Below are 22,664 nucleotides of genomic sequence, written 5' to 3' on the forward strand. Positions count from 1 at the left end.
TCTTCTTATGGCCAAAATATATTTCACTGTGTAGACGTACCACATTTTGTTCATTCATTTGTCAGTTAAATGACATTTGTTTCAACTTTTTTTGTTTGTTTGTTTCAACTTTTTAACCCTAACGAATAATGCTACTATGAACATGTGTGTGCAAATTTTTGTGTAGATTTGCATTTTCACTTTCTTGGGTATATACCTAGGTGTGGAATGGTTGAGCCTTAAAGTAGCTCTATGTTTAATACTATGAGGAACTGCCAGGCTGTTTTCCAAATCGGCTGTACCATTTCACATTCCCATCAGCAGTGTATGAGGGTTCCAATTTCTCTATATCCTTGCCAATCCCCATATACTTTTGAGAAATAAGGACTACTACAGGGCCCCACTCTAACTTGGGTAGCTATTATAGAGCGGCAGCAAGGGGTACAGGGATGCAGGAGGGATCCCTCTTCTACTCTAAGCCTTTACGGTTAGCCAGAGAGAATACTGCCGTCTTTAGTACTCTCCCTGATTCCGCAGGCTAGGTTAGCTGCCCCCTGACATATGCTCAAGGATACTTATTTTACTTATCTTTCTTCCCCACTAGATTGTAAGCTTTAGGCAGGCTGAAATCTCTACTCCTCTGACTTTACACATAGTACCTGATCAGGATCTGGTAAATGGTAGATGTTCAGTAAATGTTGACTGGCTGATTGACTAATTGAACAAATGATTAAATATTTCTCTACTGGTGATTCTTGTCCAGAGAAGGGAGGAAAAGAGCAGTCTCAAGGGCAAGACACGTCCAGTAAGGAAGGAAGACGGAGAGGATAAATGAAGGAGAAAGGGAAAGGCAGGCAAGAAGCTTGGAAACAAACAAGAAAAAGAAGAAGCTTGGAAACCTAGCGTCCTTTGGGGCCAGCTTTTCAATTATGAGGTCAAACTCGGGGCTAATGGACCTATTCTAACCCTTTGCCTTTCATCTGACTGCTTTTTATTTTCTAAAATTTTCCCTTTTCTATTCCATTATTATTCCTAACAATTTTATCTTTGCAAGAATAAGAAACAAACAAAAATGTAAAAAAGTAGTTGATACTATAAGTAAAAGACCACATAATACAACTCACCAAAATGAATTCAGAATTTAAAAGCATGTAGATTAAGACTATAAAGGACTTTTTAACTGCAAAATGAAGAAATCATAATTTAGGTTTTCCTCAAAAGGACACTGAATGGCCTATACCTTAAAAAGGTGACTCCATTTTCAATACCACAAGAGAACATGGCCCATCTCTCAGCCTTACTTATAATGACTGACCTTCCCTCTACACAAATCCTGCCTTCTCCTTGGACTGATCTGTGAATTCAGTTGACTCCAAGTCATTTGGTCCTTCTGTCTCCAAAGGCCCTCGTATCTCTCTATTCCCAGTTACTTCCTGTCTGTGCTCTGAAAGCACACATCCACACTTTCACACAAACTTCATCTTTCCTTTTCATGAATCCTCAGGGTAGCTGTGCCTTCTCCATTTTACGTGTATGAAACAAAAGAAAGCAAAATATATGAGATGCCAATGCAATTTCTCCTTTAGCAGAGCTCTGCAGGACAATTATCCACCCAATCTGCCCAATTTTATAGCTCTCATAACCATCCTTTATGAACACACTGTGACAGCTGGATGTGGGCACTGATTAGGGCAGCAGTCTTCAGCCACATTCCTATTTAACTGCAAAGCAGATCTCCTGCCTACCAGCCCACCACTGATCATGTGACATTTTTAATTACTGTATTTATGTAAGCCTTTTTCCTACCAGAGACTGTGTCCAACTCCATCCAAACTGGGAAGAATTTGTGTTTGCCACTTCAGGGCTATCCTTAGAGCCTGAAATTTTTCCCTGGAATCATGTAGGACTCTGGGCTTTCTCAGCAGAGGTCTGCGAGGGTTGGGTTTATAGGAAGCACATTTTTTTCCCGTTATGAAATACCTGAGGAAATAGATAATAAAATATGCCGGCAGATGACAAGGACTTTGGCTACTCCCAAGGGTTCACCTGACAAAGGTGCCAGGTGCAATAGATGGGCAGAGCCCACCAGATGCTGGGGGCTGGGGGCAGGGAGATGCTAGGAACAAAGTGGCTTTAGAATTTGGAAAATTATAGAAAGGATTTAGGAATTACTGCTACTGGATCTTGCCTTTCTCATCCTCAGCTTCACCAAAATGTTCAGCAGGAGAGAATCATATTGACTCCAAGTAGTGAGGGGAGGATTAGTGTTCAAAAGAAATGCTGATAACCTGGTGGGCAACCCGTCCAGACCAAAGATATGGCCTCTTTGGCTGACTGTGCCACGGTGGAAGGCAAGCTTGGCAGAGAAAGCCAGTACTCTTCAGCTGCTGCAGCTCAGCTAAAGATCCCACTGCAGGGCCCCAGGGATGTGGTCCCGCAGGTCAGGCTGTAGGAGTGACTAGCATAATCCAGGCGAAAACCTCCTGGAGAGATCCCAAAAACCAAGGTGACCTGTGTGCGTGGGCAATCCGTTGACTATGTGACAGAAATGCTGGAGAAAGCCAGGAAGAGGATCTGCGTGGGAGGTGGAAAAAGCGTGGGCTGAGCTTGCAGCAACCAGAAGGCGCCACACACGTGTGCGAGGAACCGCGGCGCTCGCTGTGGGCTGACAGGAAGCACCGCCCCACTCGGACACACCAAGTTTTCTCTTAAGCAGTTTCAAACCCAGCGCGCTTTCCACGCGTAAGTATAAATGAGGTGGGTGTCAAATAACCGTAGCGCTTGTTCGGATTTCTATCTTTTCTCTTCTTGGTTCTAGCTCCTGTGTATGCCCACCTCTACCACAGCTCTCCCATTTTCCTAACGCTTTCCTGGGCGGGGTTTCTGGGCCCCGCCCACCGAGGGCCCGCCCAGTAGCCTCCCCGGGGCGGGGCTCCCCTCGGCTCCAGACTGCCCTTTTCCCTTGCGGTCTCTGCCCCGGCTGCAGTGTCCCTACTGAGCTCCGGACACATGCCGGTGAGTAAGGGCAAAGTGGGGAGAAGCCTTGGAGGTTTACCAGCCAGGGGCGAGAGACAGTGGTTGGGAGGCCTCTTCCGAGGCACGGGACGAAACTGGGGCTCGTTCCCTAGTGACCCCAGGTTTGGAGGGCATCTTGAAGAAATGCTGAGGGATCGTACCCCTAGAATCCCCCCTGTTTTCTACCATCCCTGCTGTCCCTGGAGAGTTGCCGAGAGTCGGTGTCGGGGAGCCTTGGTCCCCAGGCACCAGGGCCAGGGACTTGGGAAGGTTCGTGAGGAACACGTGGTCGGGTGGAGCTCCTTGAGTTCCTTCTGTCCGAGCGCCGAAAGGGACGGGCTATTTTTAGATTCGTTTTTAGACCTGACAATGAGCCCTCTATTTTCCTTTTCCTCTAATTGTTTGGAAGCGTTTTGGGGTGAAATTTGAGGAAGGCTGGGAAAAAGTATTGTCTTACATACTTTCACCTTATACAAACAAGGTAAATTGTAAGGGGGAATGGGTAGGAGTGTTAACATTTTTGCAAACATTTTGGTTATTGTTTTCAACCAGTAGTTGGGGTCGTTGGCAGGATTGACAACCTAACTGTCTCCAGTTTCTTTAACATCCGTTACTGCATCCAGTTATTTTTTAAAATGTTGCTTTTATGGTTCAAGGGATCACATAATTGAGGCCCTTTTCAATCTAGTTTCAACCAGCCTTTCCAATTTTCAGTGCCCATTACTTTCCAAGGATAAGTTCCCCTTCTGCTCACCAGTATTCATCATCTCTTTGCTTAGAGTAAGTTCCCAGTCTATAGCAGATACTATCTTATGCACTTAATTTATATTCCATTTAAACCTCCTGAATACCCTGTGTACAACACTCCCATTCTACAAATGAGACAAGTACAAAGGTTATTTGCCCACTGTCATTTGGCTGTTGAGTGACAGCCAAGCTTCCTGATACTTGTTGATGAGACCATTAATTTGCTACTGTTGAACTGCTGTGGTATGCAAGTAAGAATGACGGACAATAAAGCTAACCAAGGGAAAGCTGTTTTATTGTTGACTATTGTTTCTGTGGTTCAGGCCTCACTAAGTTAAGGGAGTTTTGAGGGTAGGGGTCTTGAACGCCACACAAGTGTTCACTAACTGTTGTCTGTCTCTAACCTGGAGTGCTTTGATTGCAGAGCATCCAGCTGTGAACTTTTGAGCAGATGGAGCCCCAGGTAAGTGCAGCTCCATTAGCCTACCTTTGGCCCCAGCTGTAGGCAGCTGCCTAGGTTTCCGTGTACCTAGGCAAGTGTTACACTGCTGGGAGAACAGCAGCCGATAGCTGGTTGGCATTCTGGGCCTGGTTCATGCCTACTCTGTTGTTAACTATACCAGGATGCCAGCATAAATGTTTTTCCATGGAGGTTAAATCTGCAAGCATGTGCCTTTGCAGGGAGAAACCTAACGTGGAGAATGGTTCTGGTCTGACAGGTTTGACTAGTATGAAGTTCTTTGAATCATACCTTGGAAACAGAAGAAATAGAGGGATATATAAATAGAGAGAAAAAGTTGAGTTTTTTTTTTTTTTTTTTTTTTTAGTCTACCGAGTGCTCAAAGAGGGCCATGGGATTTTTGCAGATTTCACTGAAATCAAAGTTCATAGCTCCCACTCCTCTACCAACACAGAGCTACTCAGGATAATCCCTTTGTAGAAGGATTTTATAACTGTAGTTACCTGTGAGAATGCCATACCTTACAAGGAATATAGATGTGAATTTGCTTTAAAATGATGAGGATTCTTTATCTCATCAATAGAATATAAAAGTAGCAATTAACTGAGGGGCTCCAAATACTAGGCCTAGCTACAGCAATACTAATTTCTACTTCAGGTTGACAGATTTCTACTTTTTGTTGGTATCTTACTGATTTTTGGTACCTTACTGATTTTTGTTGGTATCTTCCCTTGTGGCTCAGCTGGTAAAGAATCCGCGTGCTATGCGGGAGACCTGGATTCGATCCCTGGGTTGGGAAGATCCCCTGGAGAAGGCAAAGGCTACCCACTCCAGTATTCTGGCCTGGAGAATTCCATGGACTGTATAGACCATGGGGTTGCAAAGAGAGAGAGACACGACTGAGTGACTTTCACTTTACTGATTTTCAGGAGTAAGCAGAGTTATTGCCTCTTTTGGAGCAGTAATTGAGTCCCCTTTGTAGTGATTTTGTTTTGGAATGCTAATTTTCTGAGAAGAGATGCTTCTCAATTCTAGGCAAGAGTGATGCTGGAGGTTATCCAATGGGTCAGACTTAGTTGCTGCTTTCAGTGAAAAGTAACATCTTAGTTTCTACAGAAGGACTTGATGAGGATGTTGGAGGCAGAAGTATTTGTCGAAGCTAGTTTTGTTCTATTGATTGGCTTTCCCTTAAAAGAATTCTCTTAGCTAAATGTTGGGTGCTTTGTGTGAATACCTCAAATGTTCATTGTGAACAGCCTTTTACACATGGGTCCATAATACAAGTGATATCTAGAGAGCTTTAGTGGTAACAGGCAAGAAAAAAAGACAAGTAATGGGAAATAATTGCTGAGGATATAAAAATTATGGTAAATCATAAATGGCAGACAGCATTGTTGCCATCTCTACAGAAAAGCAGCCTCAGAAGCTAGGATGTTGAACACTGAAATCTTTTTCTTTTTAGGATGACTCAAAAGTAGGGCATCCATGGCCCTCCTGAAGAGAGGAAATTAGTGGCAAGTGGACCATCTACCTGTGTGGCGTTATCAGGTAAATGTCCTTACTCATTCTGACCATATGCCAGGCCTGTTAGTTGGAGCCCATCAGAAAATAGCTGGAAGGCAGAAACAATTGTATTTGTCCCTAATAAATTCAGCCTCTGGGCAGAAAAAGGCTGAATAGGTTTTTGGTGATTTTGGTCTGAAGGTTTTTGAGATTATGTGTATCATTACATCTGAGAAAACTGAGGGGAGATTGTAAATTTCATGACGGAAAGGATAGTGTATCTTACCTTGTTCACAGATTCCAATCCCTAGATCCCAAGTACAGCACCCAGCACATGGCAAGAACTCTCATATATACATACAAGAACATATAATGTATGTTGTATAAAATGACTGTAAGGCATGGGAAAGGGTTTCCTGTTTCCTATTTGTTTCAAGGTTTTGACAGCAGGGTCTGCAATCAGTGCTTTCAGGCCTCTGTTTTGCAGTCAATGTTCAATTCATGGGGATACCTTCTGAAACAAGTAAGAAACCTGTTTCAGGAATCATCCAGCAGTTGTCAGCTGTCCAGGCTAACGTGATGCCTCGGATGGTGTTACACTGTTGGAAGAGCAAGCACTGCCTTTATTGAGGTCTGACTTCAGCACTGTTTTGGTGTTGTGGCGGAGTACCTCTGGGCAGCGTTTTGCACCTCTGAGAGTGGAGTAACTCCTCCTGTGGAGTTGGTCCTAGTCTGGGTGCAAACAGTTTTTTTCTATTAGAAAAAGACCCTTTCTTATGGACAGCCTGTCATTCGTTTCCTCTTTGAATCCTAGATGCCTTTGCCTGAGTGAGAAACCTTCCTCCATTGGGACCTCGGGGGTCTGATGGCCCTTTGTGACATCCAAATAAGTAATGTATGTAGTCCTTTTGTCCTGAAGGTCCAGGATCATCTTTTGTTCTAATACTTGGTCTTTGAATCTGGTTTCTGACAGTGAGCTCCTAAATCCCTTAGAACTTCCTGGGTGATAGGAAAGTCTTTGTTATAATGGGACTGGAATTTTTACACACAGTCTAGACACAGACTCTAGACACACTCATATGATACACACTCATTCTCCAGAGAGGGGAGAGGGGTTGGAAATGATCATGATGAAGCCTCCATAAAAATTCCATTAGTATAGCGTTCAGAGAACTTCCAGGTTAGCTAACAACACATTGAGGTACTGGGAGAGTGATGCCCCTTCCCACATATCTTCTCTTATGCATCTCTTCCATCTAGATGTTCATTTGTATCCTTTATCATATCCTTTTGCAGTAAACCAGTAAATAGTAAGCTGTTTTCCTGAGCTCTTTTGAGCCCCTCTAGCAAAAATTAGTCAAACCCAAGGAGAAGGCTCTGACTTACAGCCTTTCTGTCAGAAGCACAGGTTAACAACCTGGACTTGGGTTTGGCATCTGAAGTGGAGGAGGGGCAGTCTTATGGGACTGTGCCCTTAGCCTCTGAGATCTGAAGTTACTTCTAGGTGTAGATGGTGTGAGAATTGAGTTACACTGCAGGACACCCAGCTGGTGACAAGACCCACACATCTGGTGTCAAAAACACTGAGAGTATGGCCAGAGTTTGAGACTGAAGGAAAAATAGGAGGAGGCATGAGGTTTTCTTAAAAGGTAGAAATACTTAACATTTGAAAAAACTGTGGTGAGAACTAGACTTTTAGAGGAGAATGCTTAAAGTCCAAGACTTGGGAATTCCCTGGAAGTCCAGTGGTTAGAACTCTGTGCTTCCACTGCTGGGGGCCTGGCTTTGATCCCTACTCAGGGAATTAAGGTGCAGAACAGCTAAAAATAAGTAAACCCAAGACTTAAACTAAGTCCTCATATTCTAGAGCTCTGCTGCATAATACATGTGGATTTAAAATTGACAAAATCCATTTCTCCCTCTCAGTACTTAGTGACTACCTATTATCTGTTGCAACTATTCAACTCTGCAGTTGCAGTGTACAAGCAGCCATAGATAATATGTCAACAAATGAGCACTACTGTGCTCCAATACAACTTTATTTAGGAACACTGAAATCAAAATTTCATAAACTTTTCAGTGAAGGAAAAAAATTTCCCTCAACCATTCTAAGCTTGAGGGCCTTTCAAAAACAGATGGCAGGCCAGAATTACCAACCCCTGTCTTAGGGAATGAAATTCAGGCCTTGGGAGTTTACAGCTCATTAGTAACAGGTTTAGGGCCAGTACCAACATGTGTCCCTGAAAAATTAGATGTTATCAATACCTTTGCCTTATAACAAGCTTTTACCACATAGTATTAAACTCTTCAGCTTTTAGAGTACAGTAGTAGGATAGTCCTTATTTCTTATGTTTGGGGTTTGTTGTATGTGCTTTTTGAATGGGTTTCTTATAATGGTCCTCTTTTTTAAATGTACACCTAAGGAGGTCCTAAGAAAGAACTGCAGTGTTTGGTTTCCAGCAGAACCTGATCACAAACCCAGTCCTAGTAGTGAAGGAGAAATGGTCCCTAAGGAAAGAGGAAATTTTTATATATCAAGAATAGCCAGAAGAAAGATAAATATCACGTTTTAATACATATATATGGAATCTAGAAAAATGGTACTGAAGAATTTATTTACAGGGCAGCAATGGAGAAACAGACATAGAGGACAGACTCATGGACATGGGGAGAGGGGAGGAGAGAGTGAGATGTATGGAAAGAGTAGCATGGATACTTATATTACCATGTTTAAGATAGCCAACGGGAATTTGCTGTATGACTCAGGAAACTCAAACTGGGCTCTGTATCAACCTAGAGGAGTGGGATGGGGAGGGAGGTTCAAAGGGAAGGGATATATATATATATATACACCTATGGCTGATTCGTGTTGAGGTTTGAAAGAAAACAATTCTTTCAAAACAAAATTCTGTAAAGCAATTATCCTTCAATTAAAACCTAGCTTTGAATAAAAAAAAATAATGATTATGTCATAAAAACAAAAAAAGAATAGCCAGGAAAAAAAAAATCCAGGTTTTATTTATTTTTTATTTTTTTTCCTTTATTTATTTATTTTTAAATCCAGGTTTTAAAATCTGGAATCTCAAGTTATTAGAATATAGATGGCTTTCCTGAGCATGGTAAAGCTACCCAGGTGCGGGGGAGGCCCCTATGTTGCTACTTGAAAAAGGAAAATTCATTTGGTGTTTATGCCTGTATTCAGTACCCCCAGAGGTTTCAGTGGCTTAATCATGCACATTAAAATAATTTAATGGGATTTCCTACTTGATAAGTGAAGTTAATTAGTCACCTACTACTCCCTGTTGGCTTGAGTTTTTTTTTTTTCCTGGTGAGTCTAAGATGAAGTAACATTTCAAAGTAGCTTTAAATCCATGCCTTCTCTTTCTTCATCACCCTTTTCCCATGCTGCAGTGAAAACTGAAATCGAACTGGCAGATATTGGTCTGTAAATATCCAAGCTGCCACCTCCTGCTATAGCTAGCAATTAGTAAACACAAGTGCCCCTTTTCATTGAGCTGCTCAAGTTCAGGACCTATACCATATTAAGAAAGGAAAATTAAAGCAGAATGAGTAGGGGGCCCCAAGTATTGAGTCTGTCACCTGTCAATGATTTATTTCCTTTCATTCAAGGTTGGAAAAAACTATCATCAGTGAGTTTTGCAATGAAATTTTGGATTACATTTCAAATTTTAATCAGGAAAACAAAACCCCAGAGAAATAAATTCTGCAGGCCCCAAAGAGACACAAAAAGGTGGCTCAGGGCCTAGGAATTCACACTAAGGAAAACAACCTGGTTAGAGCAACTAATTAAGAACCTAAAAGAGTGACAATGGCTCCTCTGAATCTTTTTGCTTAATTAGGGCTTTATGAACAGCTTCAGTTAATAGACCTGTCAATTCAGTAATATTCTCTTGAAAAACAATTTCACTGAATTAACAACTCTAATATTTACAGTGTCTGTTTAGCAACACCTTGCTCTTTACAGTTATTTAGGAACACCTAATGAGCCCACTTGCTAGGTCAGATTTGTCAATTTAGGATCCTAAGGCCTGATTCAAAGGAGACCCTGTTACTTTGGCTATCCGTATTCTCCATTACAAGCCCTTTAGAGTGTAAGAACATTTTATACTGCTTTTTAAGGGTAACTTTACTACCTGGGAAGAGGTGATAAAATGGACCTTGAAATTTCATTTTAGAATAGTTGGTAGATGTACAGAAAAGCTATGAAGATAGTACAAAGAAATCCCATGTACCCTGCACCCAGTTTCTCCTAATAGTAACATATTAGTATAGTACATGTGTTATTAATTGACTAAAGTTCATGCTTTATTCACATTTCCTTATTTTTCACCTAATGTCCTTTATCTGTTCCAGGATCCCATTGAGGATATTTAGTCATCATGTCTCTTTAGGCTTCTCTTGGCTGTGACAGCTTCTTAGACTTCCTTGATCTTCTGCCCATTTTTTTTTTCCATTTATTAGTTGGAGGCTAATTACTTTACAGTGTTGTAGTGGTTTTTGCCATACACTGACATGAATCAGCCATGGACTTACATGTGTTCCCCATCCCGATCTCCCCTCCCTTCCGCCCATTTTTTATTTTTTTTAATACTGCGTTGTATGAGCTGTTCATGTGTTTTCAAATTAAGCTCTTGTCCATAGCATCATTTGCAAATATCTTCTTACATTCTGTAGGTTGTCTTTAATACTCAAAATGCCTTAGTTATAGCCTTTATTCTTTCATTTAGAATAGTGATTGAGCCTGTTGTCTTTTATAGTAGATGCTGTAGTCCCCAAATGACTGATTACTGTGAGCTCAGGATGGAATTTTGTATCAGCTGGTGGGAGAAGGGAGGAGCCAAGCCCAGGCCCTAGTGTAGGCCCAACTTCAATGAGTTGAAGGAAAGTAGACAAATCCCCAAGGCACACAGCCTGTGAGTTAGATAGAACCTGGACTTCATCAGAATGGCAGATGGTAGAACTTCCTCTTCTTATTCTCAGTTGTAATTCGCTAGATGAGAACTCCAGGAGCTAATGGTTACAATATGCTGGCCACTCCTGGAGAGTTTTCTGTGCGACCCATGCTGCCCCTATTCCAATGGCACTATACTAGTACACTGAGCTTACATTTCTTGCCCCTGTATAGTAGAGCCCAATCATGATCTGTTCATCCAGGGAACTGTTCATTTTTAGTTTTTTTGGGCCCTAACCTCACTCTTATTTGTACGTATAATACATCCAGGGTTGAGGAAGTGATGATAACCTATGCTATTTGCTCAGCTTGTCAGAAGATTAGTCATTTAACTCATACCCTTTTAATAGTTTTACAGCTTTTATTAACTGAATGCTATGCTAGACATTGGTGATATGTGATGAACACGACACAGTCATGTTTACCACCTTCAGATTTCTTTCTGACCACGTTGGTTTCTTCAGTCTCTGCACATGCTGTTTCCCTTTCTGATTCCATCTTCCATTTCCACTTTGTATACTTTTATATCTCAGCTCAGATAGCACCTTCCCTGACTGAGCACCCATTTTATGTGTCATTGTGTTATATTCTACCACAGAGTTAGATAGCCAGATGCCATGTTAACAGTCCTTTGAAAAGGTATTATTTACCAGTTTTTAAATGTTTATCTCACTCCCATATAGTCAAACAGCCTCAATTATACCAATAGCTGACTAGAGAGCTTCAACTGGTAAATATTAGTATCAGTGTGTCATTATGTACCCAATATAGAGTAAGGTCATAGGTGTATCCTACTTTTTAACAATACCCTGGCAAGTAAGGATAGTAAGAGTGCTGGTTTGGTTTTGTTAAATTTTGAAAAAAATCATGGAAACAAATATGTCGGTTTCCAAATCATTTGCTAGTGGACTCTATAAAGATATAACATGTATGTGTGTTAGTCGCTCAGTTGTGTCTGACTCTGCGACCCCACAGACTTCTCTGTCCATGGGATTCTCCAGGCAAGAATACTGGAGTGGATTGCTGTTCCTTCTCCAGAGGATCTTTCTGACCCATCTCCTGCACTGCAGGCAGATTCTTTACCATTTGAGCTACAGGGAAGTCCTGAAGATGTAATCGTGCTTAACTATTTGAAATCCTTAAAATACACATGGTTGATGGTGGTTGCCTTTAAGGGAATAGCAGTTGGAGAAAACTTCTGTGTGTGCTTTGAATTTTATTACATGTATTCCTTATTCAAAAACTCCCGCCAATTTTTAAATTTATTTTTGTCCGCGTTGTATGGCTTGTGGAATCTCCCTGACCAGGGATCCTCCCTCCAGGGATCAAACCCAGGACCCCTGCAGTGGAAGCATGGAGTTCTGTAATTACTGGACCACCAGGAAATTCCCCAAAATCTTTTAAGCCCATTTCCCCTCCCTTGCAACTGCTGAAAGAGCTGCTAGTTAACAGTTTTCTGTTTTTTAAATAGCCTAAAGTTTTTAAATGACCTGGTTCTAGAACCTTGCTGCTGCTGCTTAGTCGCTTTAGTCATGTCCAACTCTGAGTGGCTCTATGGACTGTAGCCCACTAGGCTCCTCTGTCCATGGAATTCTCCAGGCAAGAGTACTGGAGTGGGTTGCCATGCTCTCCTCCAGGGGATCTTCCCAATCCAGGGATTGAACCCTGGTCACCTGCATTGCAAGCAGATTCTTCACCACTGAGCCACCAGGGAAGCCCCTCCAGGGCATTATCTCTATTTAAAAAGTAGATGGTGAACTGCCAGTGTGAGACTGTCAAGACTAGTGCCATGACAGGCGCCCTGAGCTAGGAGTGGGCCTAAGGGTGGGGTGATTCTCCTCCTCCAACAGGCCACCAGAGGCTAGCCAATCAGCACGCACCCAGTATGCCTCTGGAAGAGTCCCCTGGAAATTCCCGCGCTCGCGAAAGTTTTAAAAGTGTGTTTGACCAATGAAATTGCTCCGCAAACATGTAACCAATCCGCTTGCGCTAACTACCCACTGCTTATGTTTGAAATTGAGCACCCTATAAATGTGTGTGGAAACTGGGGCTCAGGGCTTTCTGACTTTGCACCACTGCGTTGGTTGCAGCAGGGGCCCTGACTCGAGTCAGCAATAAATTTCCCTTCCTTTGCTTGTTGCATTGTCGTGGAGGTCCTCTCTTTTCCCGCTGGGGGATTCGGACATTGGGCATAACAGCCAGGAGACCACAGCCTTGCTGAAGGCAGTCTAATATAATGCTCAAATGCTCTTGGTTTGGATTTATTTAGAACTGACTTCAAATCCTAGCTAGGCAAGCTTCTTAATCTCTTATGTAAAATAAGAGTAAAGGTACTTTACTCTTAAAATTATATTATCAGCTGCTTAGTGATTGTGTGGTGTGAAAATATATGTCCTCAACCAACTCCTCCGCTCAAAACTTTAGAAAGATACTCATTAGCTTTATGGAGATTGTATCCTGGTGTTTAAAGTTTCATTCCAAACTTGTCACTTAAAAAACCTTTCAAAGTCTTAGCAGAAAGTTTTGCTTTGTAGCCTCTGTCATCACTGGTGTACCACGCCCACTCCCAAATGTGAAATAGAAACCCAAATGTGAATAGAACTCTTGATCCATCTCTTCTCATAGCCAGGCCCATCTTGAGGCCAGCCTCCTTGTCCAGTCTTCATCAGACTGGGATTCTCAAAAGCTGATAATCTGCCTTATCCATCATTGTATGTGTGCATGCATGCTCAGTTGCTTTAGTCATGTCTGACTCTTCGTGACCCTGTGGACCGTAGCCCGCCAGGCTCCTCTGTCCATGGGATTCTCCAGGCAAGAATACTGGAATGGGCTGCCATGCCCTTCTCCAGGGAATTTTCCCGACCCAGGGATCGAACCATCCATCATGAAATAGGCATTTGACGACTGAAATCTTGTATTACCTTTGGTTTCCAGTGTGTCTTTTTGCTGTTGACCTTCTGAGCAGATCCTCAATAAATAATTACTCAATTGAAAAAGTTTGCCTTCCTTCTTTGTGTAATCACCAAATTGCATTAATAGCCTGTACAAAAGCATGGTAAGTGTATATCTGAAATAAGCATGCATTCATGTTTCTGAATCCAGAAAAGCAGAGCTGTTTTCATCTAAGATCTGGGGAGAACATAAAGTGAAGTCTTAGCCAAAATCAGTTGAAATCAAAGACTCATAGAGTAGAAGTGAAGGAGGACCCAATATTCACTCACAAATTTCATTCCAAAGTTAACTATGCAGTGGCCTTAGGGATGCCCCAGCTCTTGATATATTCTACCAAATGCCTTCTCAAAGCCTGTAGAAAAGCATGCAACATAATGGAGATGTGGGATTACAGTTCCACTCTTCATTCACAACGGCTATTTAAAATTTTTCCTTCATGTAACTCTAGCCCTTCCCATAGATGGCTTAGTCACAGAAAACTTAAGTCACCTGATTAATTCCTAATGAAAATTTAGCACCATCCTCTCCGTACCTATTAAAGGAAAGGGATGTCTCCTCTAGATCTCATCTGTTGAGTAATGGCCAATATGAATCTTTCCTTCTCTTGCTGCCTTTCCCAACCAATCCTTTCCTAATATAACTCTTCTGCAAACATTTTAATTGCCCAAAATTCTCCCATAGTAAATCAAATCTTCCCCAACCCTGCTTTCTTATCATAGCCAGTTACTCTGCATTTGGTAGTTTGTTTTACACTTTCCATATACTAAGCACCTCCCATCTGACATCCTCTCCCACTGAACTGGAAGTCCCTGTTGCCAAATCTTTTGTAGATGTTTTTAGTCCTAGTCTTGACCTCTTGGTAGCATTAGACCCTGTTGATCGTTTAGTCTTTTGAGTACTTTGGCTATCAAGGCAGTACAATTTCTGTACCTTCCCCTCTACTTTTTTCCCCCATCAACGTGGTCTCTTGCTATTTAACTACCAGATTAGTTTCTCAAGGCTTGGTCCTAAGGTTTCTCTTTTTACCATACTATCTCCAGCTCATCTCTTAATTCTCCTTCACTTATATTAACTCGAATTTGTCACTAACCCACACCCTTTTCTCCTAAGATCAAGGTCAATAAATATAACTCCTTTAAAGCTGATGCCAAACTGAAGCCTTACTGCCCCCACCGCCCATTCTCAATAGCACTGCTAAACAGTTGTCATTCTTACATGAGACTTCTCCATCTTCCATATCCCATCAAGTCTTGCTTTTTGTCTTAAATGATTTCGAAAATTTTATACAGGTCTGCTGTTCATTTTTGCCCCGTCCACTATCTTCACAGTGGACCCAGAATGGTTCAGCATACTCAAGATTTAAAATTTTGAGGGCTATTAATCTGACTTCTATTCACTAACTTACCTCAGACGTCAGGTGCCTGTCTGTCCCTCTGCATTTAAACTTCAAAGCCCAGGGAAGTGGCCTTTCCTCCATCCTTATCTATACAATTTCTCAGGATTTTCACATGTGCTGTATTTCTTTGTTCATGGGGTACTTGAAGAGTGTTCTACATTCAAATTCAAATTCACCAAATGGCGGGGGTGGTCTTTTCAGTGGAATGGGTTTTCGCTATCTTCCTCTGTGAGCTGCATAAAATTTCTGAAATTAAAACCATTCAAAATAGTATCTGTCTCCACTTCCTGCCCCGAACTACCACTTCTCCGCAATTTATCAGAGAATACCAGAGAGGGTCGAAGTCAGGGAATCCTGCGACGCACTTCTAACGCATACCTTATTTAAATTTTGCACCAAACAATATGGAAGAGTCGGGAAAAAAAATCCTTTGTGGGGAGTGAGACTCGAACTCTGTAACCTATTGCTCTCCATTTCCCGCCCATAGGCGAGCTACAAGATCAGAGAACAACGAACGCCGCTGAAGGCGCGAACGGCGTGCGCGCACCGGGCCGGGGGAGGGGCCTGGCGCGCGCAGAAACGGGACCCGAGGTGGTTTGGGGCGAGTTCTCGCGAGAGTGGGTTTGTTCTTCGGCTGCTGCCTCTGCTGCCACCTCTTACCAGCGCCGTTGCTGCGGGGCATTGTGGGAGCCTCCGCGTCCCGCTCGCTTGGAGAGAGGTACCTCTCGTTTTCCCTCTCCCTTTCTTCAAGGTAGGCGTGAAGCGGGTAAGAATCGGGGTGGGGTGGCCGGGGGCTCTCCGCGTCCGCCGGGAGGAGGCAGCGACTGCAACAGGGGCCGCGGGGAGCCGGCGGCGCGCCTTTCTTGCTCGCTCCCGCTCGCCCGCTCTGCCTCCCTCCGCGCTGCGTATGTGAGCCGCCTGATCGGCGGCCGCCATGTTAGGAGCGCAGTGGCGGCGCAACCAGCCTTCTCGGGCGGCGGAGGTGAGCGGTCCCGGAGTTAGACAGGCGGCCAGCCAAGGGCCCAGGGTGCGGAGGCAGAGTCGGGGCGCGCCGAGGGCAGCTGATCGGCCGAGCTTCCTGCGTTCCGGGCTGGCTGTGGGCGGGGGCGGGACGACGAGCCCGTTACACGCGGGCTGCCGCTCTGAGGGAAAGGGAGGAGCGCTCGAGGCCTGAGGGACCGACTAACCATGAGGGGGGTGGCCTGCTGTTTGGGGAGGATAGTTAAGCTAACACCAGCCCCAGATATATTTGCCCCCCCCCCCCCGCTTTTGTGCCTGAAAACGTTCCCCAAAATGGAGGATTTCGTAGACTCCGAAAAGCTTAGCCGTTTGAGCAGCGTCTTTTGGTGTCGCGGCCTTCGCTCCTTTTCTCGCCCATCGTTTCATAGCGCCCCCTAATACTCCTGTCCCCCGCCCACACACAGGCGCGCGCGATTTTAGCCGGACCTCAGAAGCAATACCCCCTCCCCCCGCCATCGCGTAAAAATGGCCGAAAAATGAAACGTTAACGCTTGTTCATCGTGTTGCGTCGTGAATAAAGCCTTCTGCAGTATGCTGCGAAGGAGATTTGTTCTTGTTTAGAGTCACCTCACATTCCTTTGCTCTTTTTTAAAATATTATCAGTCTAGGCTTCTCTAGAGAGGATGGTGTGGTCTGGGGACCTTCCGGTTTCCAGACAAAGGGTTTCGAGTAGCCTGGTGTAGTCGCGGCATCGTTGTTCTTTTAATTGCCAGCGCTGTGCCACGTTCTGTGTTATACAAAGACTTTTCCCAAATACAGTGGAGTAGTATCTCCTAGGTATTTATCCTGCTCTGTGGCGCTATTCTGTGTAATAGTCGTATTGGATCAGTTACAGTTTTCCAGCCAGATATTTCTAGAACGGTTATGGCGATTCCAAAATTCTAGTCTTTCACGAGCGCTGGAAAGTGGGAGTTGTTGATTTCCCAGGCCGTAGTCATGAGATTTTGCGTTGATGCTGCGTTCTGCGCGTTGAACAGAGCTTGGTTTAAGATTTTTAGATAGTCGACAAAACAGTTTTCTCCCAGGTAAATTTAAACAGTTGTACTCTGCGGGCAGAAACTATATTTTAGGCTATATTCATACGTGTTCAGAATTACCTTTTAAAAACTAAATGGCTCGATCATCGGAGTCTAGCGACATAATTGTGTAGTATTGTTTTAGAAATCAAGAATTCGGATCTCTCTTCTTAGCTGTGTGTAAGTGGAGTTGCTTTTACGTAACATTTTGAACTAATCCGAAAGTATTTAACTACTCTTGACCTAAGCATTCTTTATGTTAAAGAAATCTTTAAACATCCTAATTTTACTAATGCTTTTAGGGAAGTGTAAATACTAATTTTTATTACAAGTCAGTGATACATAAAGACATTTTAACAACTGAAGAATGCAAAGAAAAAATCTTTCATGATTTTAGAAATAACAAGTAGCTCGAATTCCCAATTTTATAGAAAGAATTTAAGTCTAAGGAACTGCTTGTTATATGTAGGTAACCAATGGCAATGAAGCCAGTGTTTAGAACGCTTACGTTTTGATTAGATACTTGATTCAGCCTCTGCATGTTACAATAAATAGGCTTAAAATGGAAGAACTACGCTTACAGGAATTTATCCTGTAAATAAGGGAATAGTGTGTCAAATGTATGTGTACATATATGTTAATGTTGGTTACTAAGCATATTAAAAATCCAAAGGATTCAACATTTGGAGATCTTCTAATTATAGTGTGGCCATCAAGTGATAATCTATACAGCTATTTAGAAGTATTTTAAGAGTAACGATGGGGAAATTATAGTGGACTATAGTACTAATTGGGGAGAAAGTGTAATAAAACTCTGCTGATAGCACATTTGATGACTTTTGTTGTTTTTGAAGGATCATGTAAATAAGCGTAAAAAATATCCCTGAATGTTGGCTTTGTGGGTCATTTGTATTTCCTCCTCCTTTTTTTTTTCCCCTGAAATTTCCACAAGACGTTACACTTATTTTGTAATGAGAAAAGTGAAACATTTTTTGTAAATGTTAGAACTGCTGAAAAGACCAGAATCTCACTTTTTTTTTTTTAGGCTCTCACCTGTGTTTAAGGGGTATTGAGATGGAAATGAGCCAGCTTCTTGAAATCTGAAGTGCAGTTTTCAAATGTGACAAAAAGAAGTACTTGTGTAAGATATTCTTGTTATTATTATGTGTAGGTACACAGGAATCTGAAGGCATTCTCACATAAAATTAATATTGATAGGACTAATAATTACACTATGAACTGCTGTCATTAGCTGTTTATAAATGATCGAAATCAAAGAACTAATTGGACAATGGTTTGTTAAGTGGTGTTCTTAGCAAATCTTCTAGTTAAAAGTCCATGCTTTTTAAAAAAAAAAAAGTCCATGCTTTGTTTTTATGTACTACTTTTAGTTAGAATTGCATTAAAATTGTCCCACACTGTGGCAGTAGCTTCTCAGTATACCTGATTGAGGTATGCATGGTTAGTGACGTGGAAGGGTTGTGGACAGTGTAGTTTTGCAATTTTTTTATATATGTGGTTTTTCCAAGGTTAACGCTGTCCATGAAATTGCTTTAATTTAAAATTCCTAACTATGTAGGGGGTCTTCTCATCGGAGCATTAGGTCAAGGGTTCTGGAATGTTTGATAAAAGTTTGTTTGTTTGTTTGTTTTAATAAAAGGTTTTTAAATAGGAAAACTCTTTTAGTGGATAGTAAAAAATAGAGCATAGAAGCCCAGTGGATTGAGATAACTGTGGATGTGAAGCCTTTTAAAGTACTTTAGCTTTTGATTTGTTGCATATCGTATTGACCATAAGCTACAATAGAAGTTACATGATGAAGTGCTGTGTTGTCTCTCCTGACCCGAATATAATTTATTAGGTGGCAGGTCTGAATGGTTGCAGTACCTTTGATGTGTTGCAATCTCCATGTGATTGATTTTCCCAGTTGTAGGTCAAGCCCTGCTGCTGCTAAGTGGCTTCAGTCGTGTCCGACTCTGTGCGACCCCATAGACGGCAGCTCCCCAGGCTCCCCCGTCCTTGGGATTTTCCAGGAAAGAACACTGAAGTGGGTTGCCATTTCCTTCTCCAATGGTCAAGCCCTAATGTTTATCTAAAAAAGACTCAGGAGTCTCTGACATTGAAATTGATATGTAGTAGCAATGAAAACTTACGTGTAAATTTTTTATTTAAAAATTTTAAAAATTACTTTAAATTTTTAAAAAATTTCAAGATTTTAAAAAACTATTCCAGAACTTAAGACTAATTAATATAGAAACTTGCTCTCTTTCTGGAAAGTTTTTTAAATGACAAATCTCTGCCTTTCTTTTATAGAGTACCAATAGCTTGTGGTTATTAGTGCCTGTCTTAAGGCAGAAACAGGTTAATAGGAGACCAAAGAGGGTTCCCATGGTGGGGGGTGGGATCATAGGTCTTCCCAGCTGTTGCCATTGGAATAGCTGCTGGGTAAGAAGAGCAAAGAGGAGGAGAATGTCAATAGAAGATGTCATGGTGAGCAGTAAATGCAAGTTGGAAAGGAGTGTATTGATAATACAATCTCAGTAGGATCTTTGATTTCTAGTAGTAGTAGTGTTGGTCGCTCGGTCTTGTCCGACTCTTGGCAACCCCATGGACTGTAGCCCTCCTCTGGTTACAGAATCTTCTGTCCATGGGATTATCCAGGCAAGAATGGATTGCCATTACCTTCTCCAGGGGATCTTCCCAACCCAGGGATTGAACCCAGGTCTCCTGCATTGCTAGCAGATTCTTTACTGTCTGAGCTACAGGGAAGATCCATTGATTTGTAGTATCATTGGTTGTTAATGAAATAGATAATTCTCTGGTCTTTAAAGGTGATTTGTATGGGTTTTTCCCTCTGGAAATTACTAGGATATTAAACATCTCTCTTTGGTACAGTCACTGATAGAAGAGCTTTTATAACATATGTGAAAGTTTAAAGTCAAGTGTTTGAACACCTGACTCACAGAGTAGTTGGGAAAGGAACAGTAATAGCAAAGACAAACATTTGTACTTAAAACATTCTCACTGTGAAAAGGTGTGAAGCAATAGAACAATTTTAATGCTTAATTATGTACCCTTATGTGGGTTATGATATTCTTGAGAAGCACAGTGGAGGAGGGAATTTTACACTGAAGCATCAGGAGACCAAGAAATACTCATTAACAGCATTCTTGGTAATGACCGGAAATTATAAACAGTCTAAATGTTCATTTTCTGAAAAACAGATAAGTATGTATGCCGTAATGGTATCTATATAACAGTGAAAATGTAGTTTTAATTCATGTGTAAATTAGTTTTAAATAAGCGCTATATATATATTAAGCCCATTTGTATAAAATTAAGAAAAGTAAAATTAACACTGAAAAGATACATGTCTGTTAAGTGGTAGGACTTAAAAACAAGAGACTCCATAAGGGAAGGAAGAATCATTGGAAATAGATATCTAAGGTTTTATTGAAGTTGTTTCTGACCTTTGGCATTTATATCCACTGATTTGTAAAATACGTGATGTGAGGGGGGGGGGGTTGGACCTTAAGAGAATTGCTAGTATTAAATGGAGAAAGGAGAGACACATTCTAGCTAATATGTTTGGACAAGTACTGAGCAGTCTGTGTAATGGCTCATAAAATTAACTTTCTGTTAAGGTGTTGGCATGTGCCAGGAAATAGGTTTAGAGAGGTAGGATGCAACCAATATATATGAAAGGCATTGAAAACCATACTGTGGACTTCATGTGGTAAGTAGTAGGGAGTAGTATGTTTTTGAACAGAGTAGAATGATGAGTGATGTTTTAGGTTTGTAGTCTTTTAAAGCTGACTTCTGACTTGGTAACAACCTTCAGGTTTTAAATCTGGCTTTGAATAGAATTGGATGAGACATTATAGTTGATACATGAAATAGTCCAGTACAAGTGAAAGGTGTTTATGTCTCTAGGTCAGTCCTTTTACTTCTAGTTTGTTTTCTCATTGGTTGTGAGGATCGGAGTGCATAAAGCAGATGATGACTGTGGTGCTTACCATATGCCAGGCCCTGTGAAATGGATTTTATTTTTATTTCCATTTTACATACGAGGGGATAAACCCAGATGTTAATTAATTTGCCCAGGTTCATGCAGCTATTCTGTGGAAGAGCTGGTTTTCAAATCCAGGCGTTTGGGCTCTAAAAAAATCTCAACTTATATCAAATCAAATAGTTGTACAAATGTTTGTGGAAACCAAGAGAGCAGATCATGAAGCAGAGGGGAATATCATAAGGGTGCAGAATGATGCCTTGAGGAAAACCACAGATTTGCTTTTAGGTTAGTGTCGTGGGTCAGATGAAGAGTCAAAATTGTCAGTTAAATGGAGTAACTTTCTTTCCTGTAGTATGAATTTACTTAAAGTCACTAGGGAAAAAACTTAGGAAGAAGAAAAATGTTTCAAGTCTGAATAATAGGAATCTTTTCCATGGATTTCCATGAAGATTTTTTAGCAACTGAATCTGCTGTTAACCTAAGGATTAAGAAGTGGGTTAGAAGTTGAATCCAGATCAGTAATATGAATTGACACCAATAGTTTTAAAGCACTTCGGAATATTAATTCTTTTTTTTTTCAGCCTTCTTGGGCATTGTACTTTATAGTTTTTCTTTGTTGTGTGGTGAGGCACATTGGTGTATACAAAGTTAATAGAGCTAGATAAGCAACAATTACATATCACATAGCACAGGAGATAATAGCTGTTATCTTGTATTATCTTACAATGGAGTGTAATATGCAAAAATACTGAATCCTGTGTGGTACACCTGAAGCTCATATAGTAGTATAAATCAGTTCTACTTCAGTTTATTTTAAAAAAAACCTTAAATGAAATACAAATTATAAAATATGGTAGAAAAAGAGTGATGTAAGCTAACATTAAGATGAAGATTTATTTAATACTCTAAAATGGAAGCTATGTTGAAAAGTTATTTATAAAGCCATTATAAGGTTAATAAGTGAGGAACTTTAAGGAATATTTACTTCAATTGAAGTACCCTGTACTTCAGTTGGAGATTAATTAGTCAAGTACATCCTTAAATTAGTGAACTATCCCTGCCATCTGTTGGTGACATGGTTAGGACATTTTTAATGTATTGGTATTGTTGGTTGCTGTGTAGATTTGGCATATTTTCACATGAATAAGTTAAATCACAAAGGTGTTTGACCTTGATAGAGATGGGAAAATCTCAAAATTTCTTGCACCATTTGTGTTACAATTCAGAAGCTGTTTTCTAGCTGTTGTATGTTCAATTTTTATATGAGATTAAAAGGTTATTATGTCAACATGTGGATATTTCTTTCCTAAGTATCTCTGCATGCCTTTATGATTATACTATCTTAAAATCAGTTATTTTAAAAAGTGATTTATTTCACACAAAAAGTATAAAGATCCATATGGTGGTATTAGATACCTTTAAAACATAGTGTTTTTAAGTTCAGACTGAAGGTTTCTTCTATGTCATCTTTTAAAGAACTAAAGTATTCTTATGCTCATTTTATTTCCTGCTAAGTAACCCTCTGAAATAATGAATACATAATAGACTAATAGATAATGTTTATTTTACACAGGAAATTTGGATACGGAACA

The 22,664-nt window shown here is 41.2% G+C and overlaps 1 protein-coding gene and 1 non-coding gene across 7 annotated transcripts in view; both read left to right on the forward strand.

Annotated features, from left to right (window-relative positions):
* The first annotated feature begins 2,931 nt into the window (after positions 1 to 2,931).
* MATR3 (matrin 3) overlaps positions 2,932 to 22,664 on the forward strand; it is a 38,656-nt gene continuing 18,923 nt past the window's right edge. The window contains exons 1-5 of one of the 6 annotated variants that reach the window (XM_061151425.1): positions 2,940 to 2,994; positions 4,166 to 4,204; positions 5,664 to 5,749; positions 6,519 to 6,599; positions 15,512 to 15,775. In XM_061151425.1, coding sequence (XP_061007408.1) covers positions 6,570 to 6,599; positions 15,512 to 15,775 — 294 coding nt within the window. In that variant the 5' untranslated portion in view covers positions 2,940 to 2,994; positions 4,166 to 4,204; positions 5,664 to 5,749; positions 6,519 to 6,569. Of the gene's footprint in view, positions 2,995 to 4,165; positions 4,205 to 5,663; positions 5,750 to 6,518; positions 6,600 to 15,511; positions 15,776 to 18,105; positions 18,202 to 22,664 lie in introns of those variants that run through there. The other 5 variants (XM_061151424.1, XM_061151420.1, XM_061151423.1 and 2 more) reach the window with 5 other exon arrangements.
* On the forward strand, positions 6,252 to 6,451 carry LOC133063007 (small nucleolar RNA SNORA74). Its single transcript, XR_009694321.1, has one exon. It is a non-coding gene; the product is annotated as a small nucleolar RNA SNORA74 (small nucleolar RNA).

The sequence above is a fragment of the Dama dama genome, chromosome 9 (assembly GCF_033118175.1).
Source record: "Dama dama isolate Ldn47 chromosome 9, ASM3311817v1, whole genome shotgun sequence".
Classification (NCBI taxonomy): domain Eukaryota; kingdom Metazoa; phylum Chordata; class Mammalia; order Artiodactyla; family Cervidae; genus Dama; species Dama dama.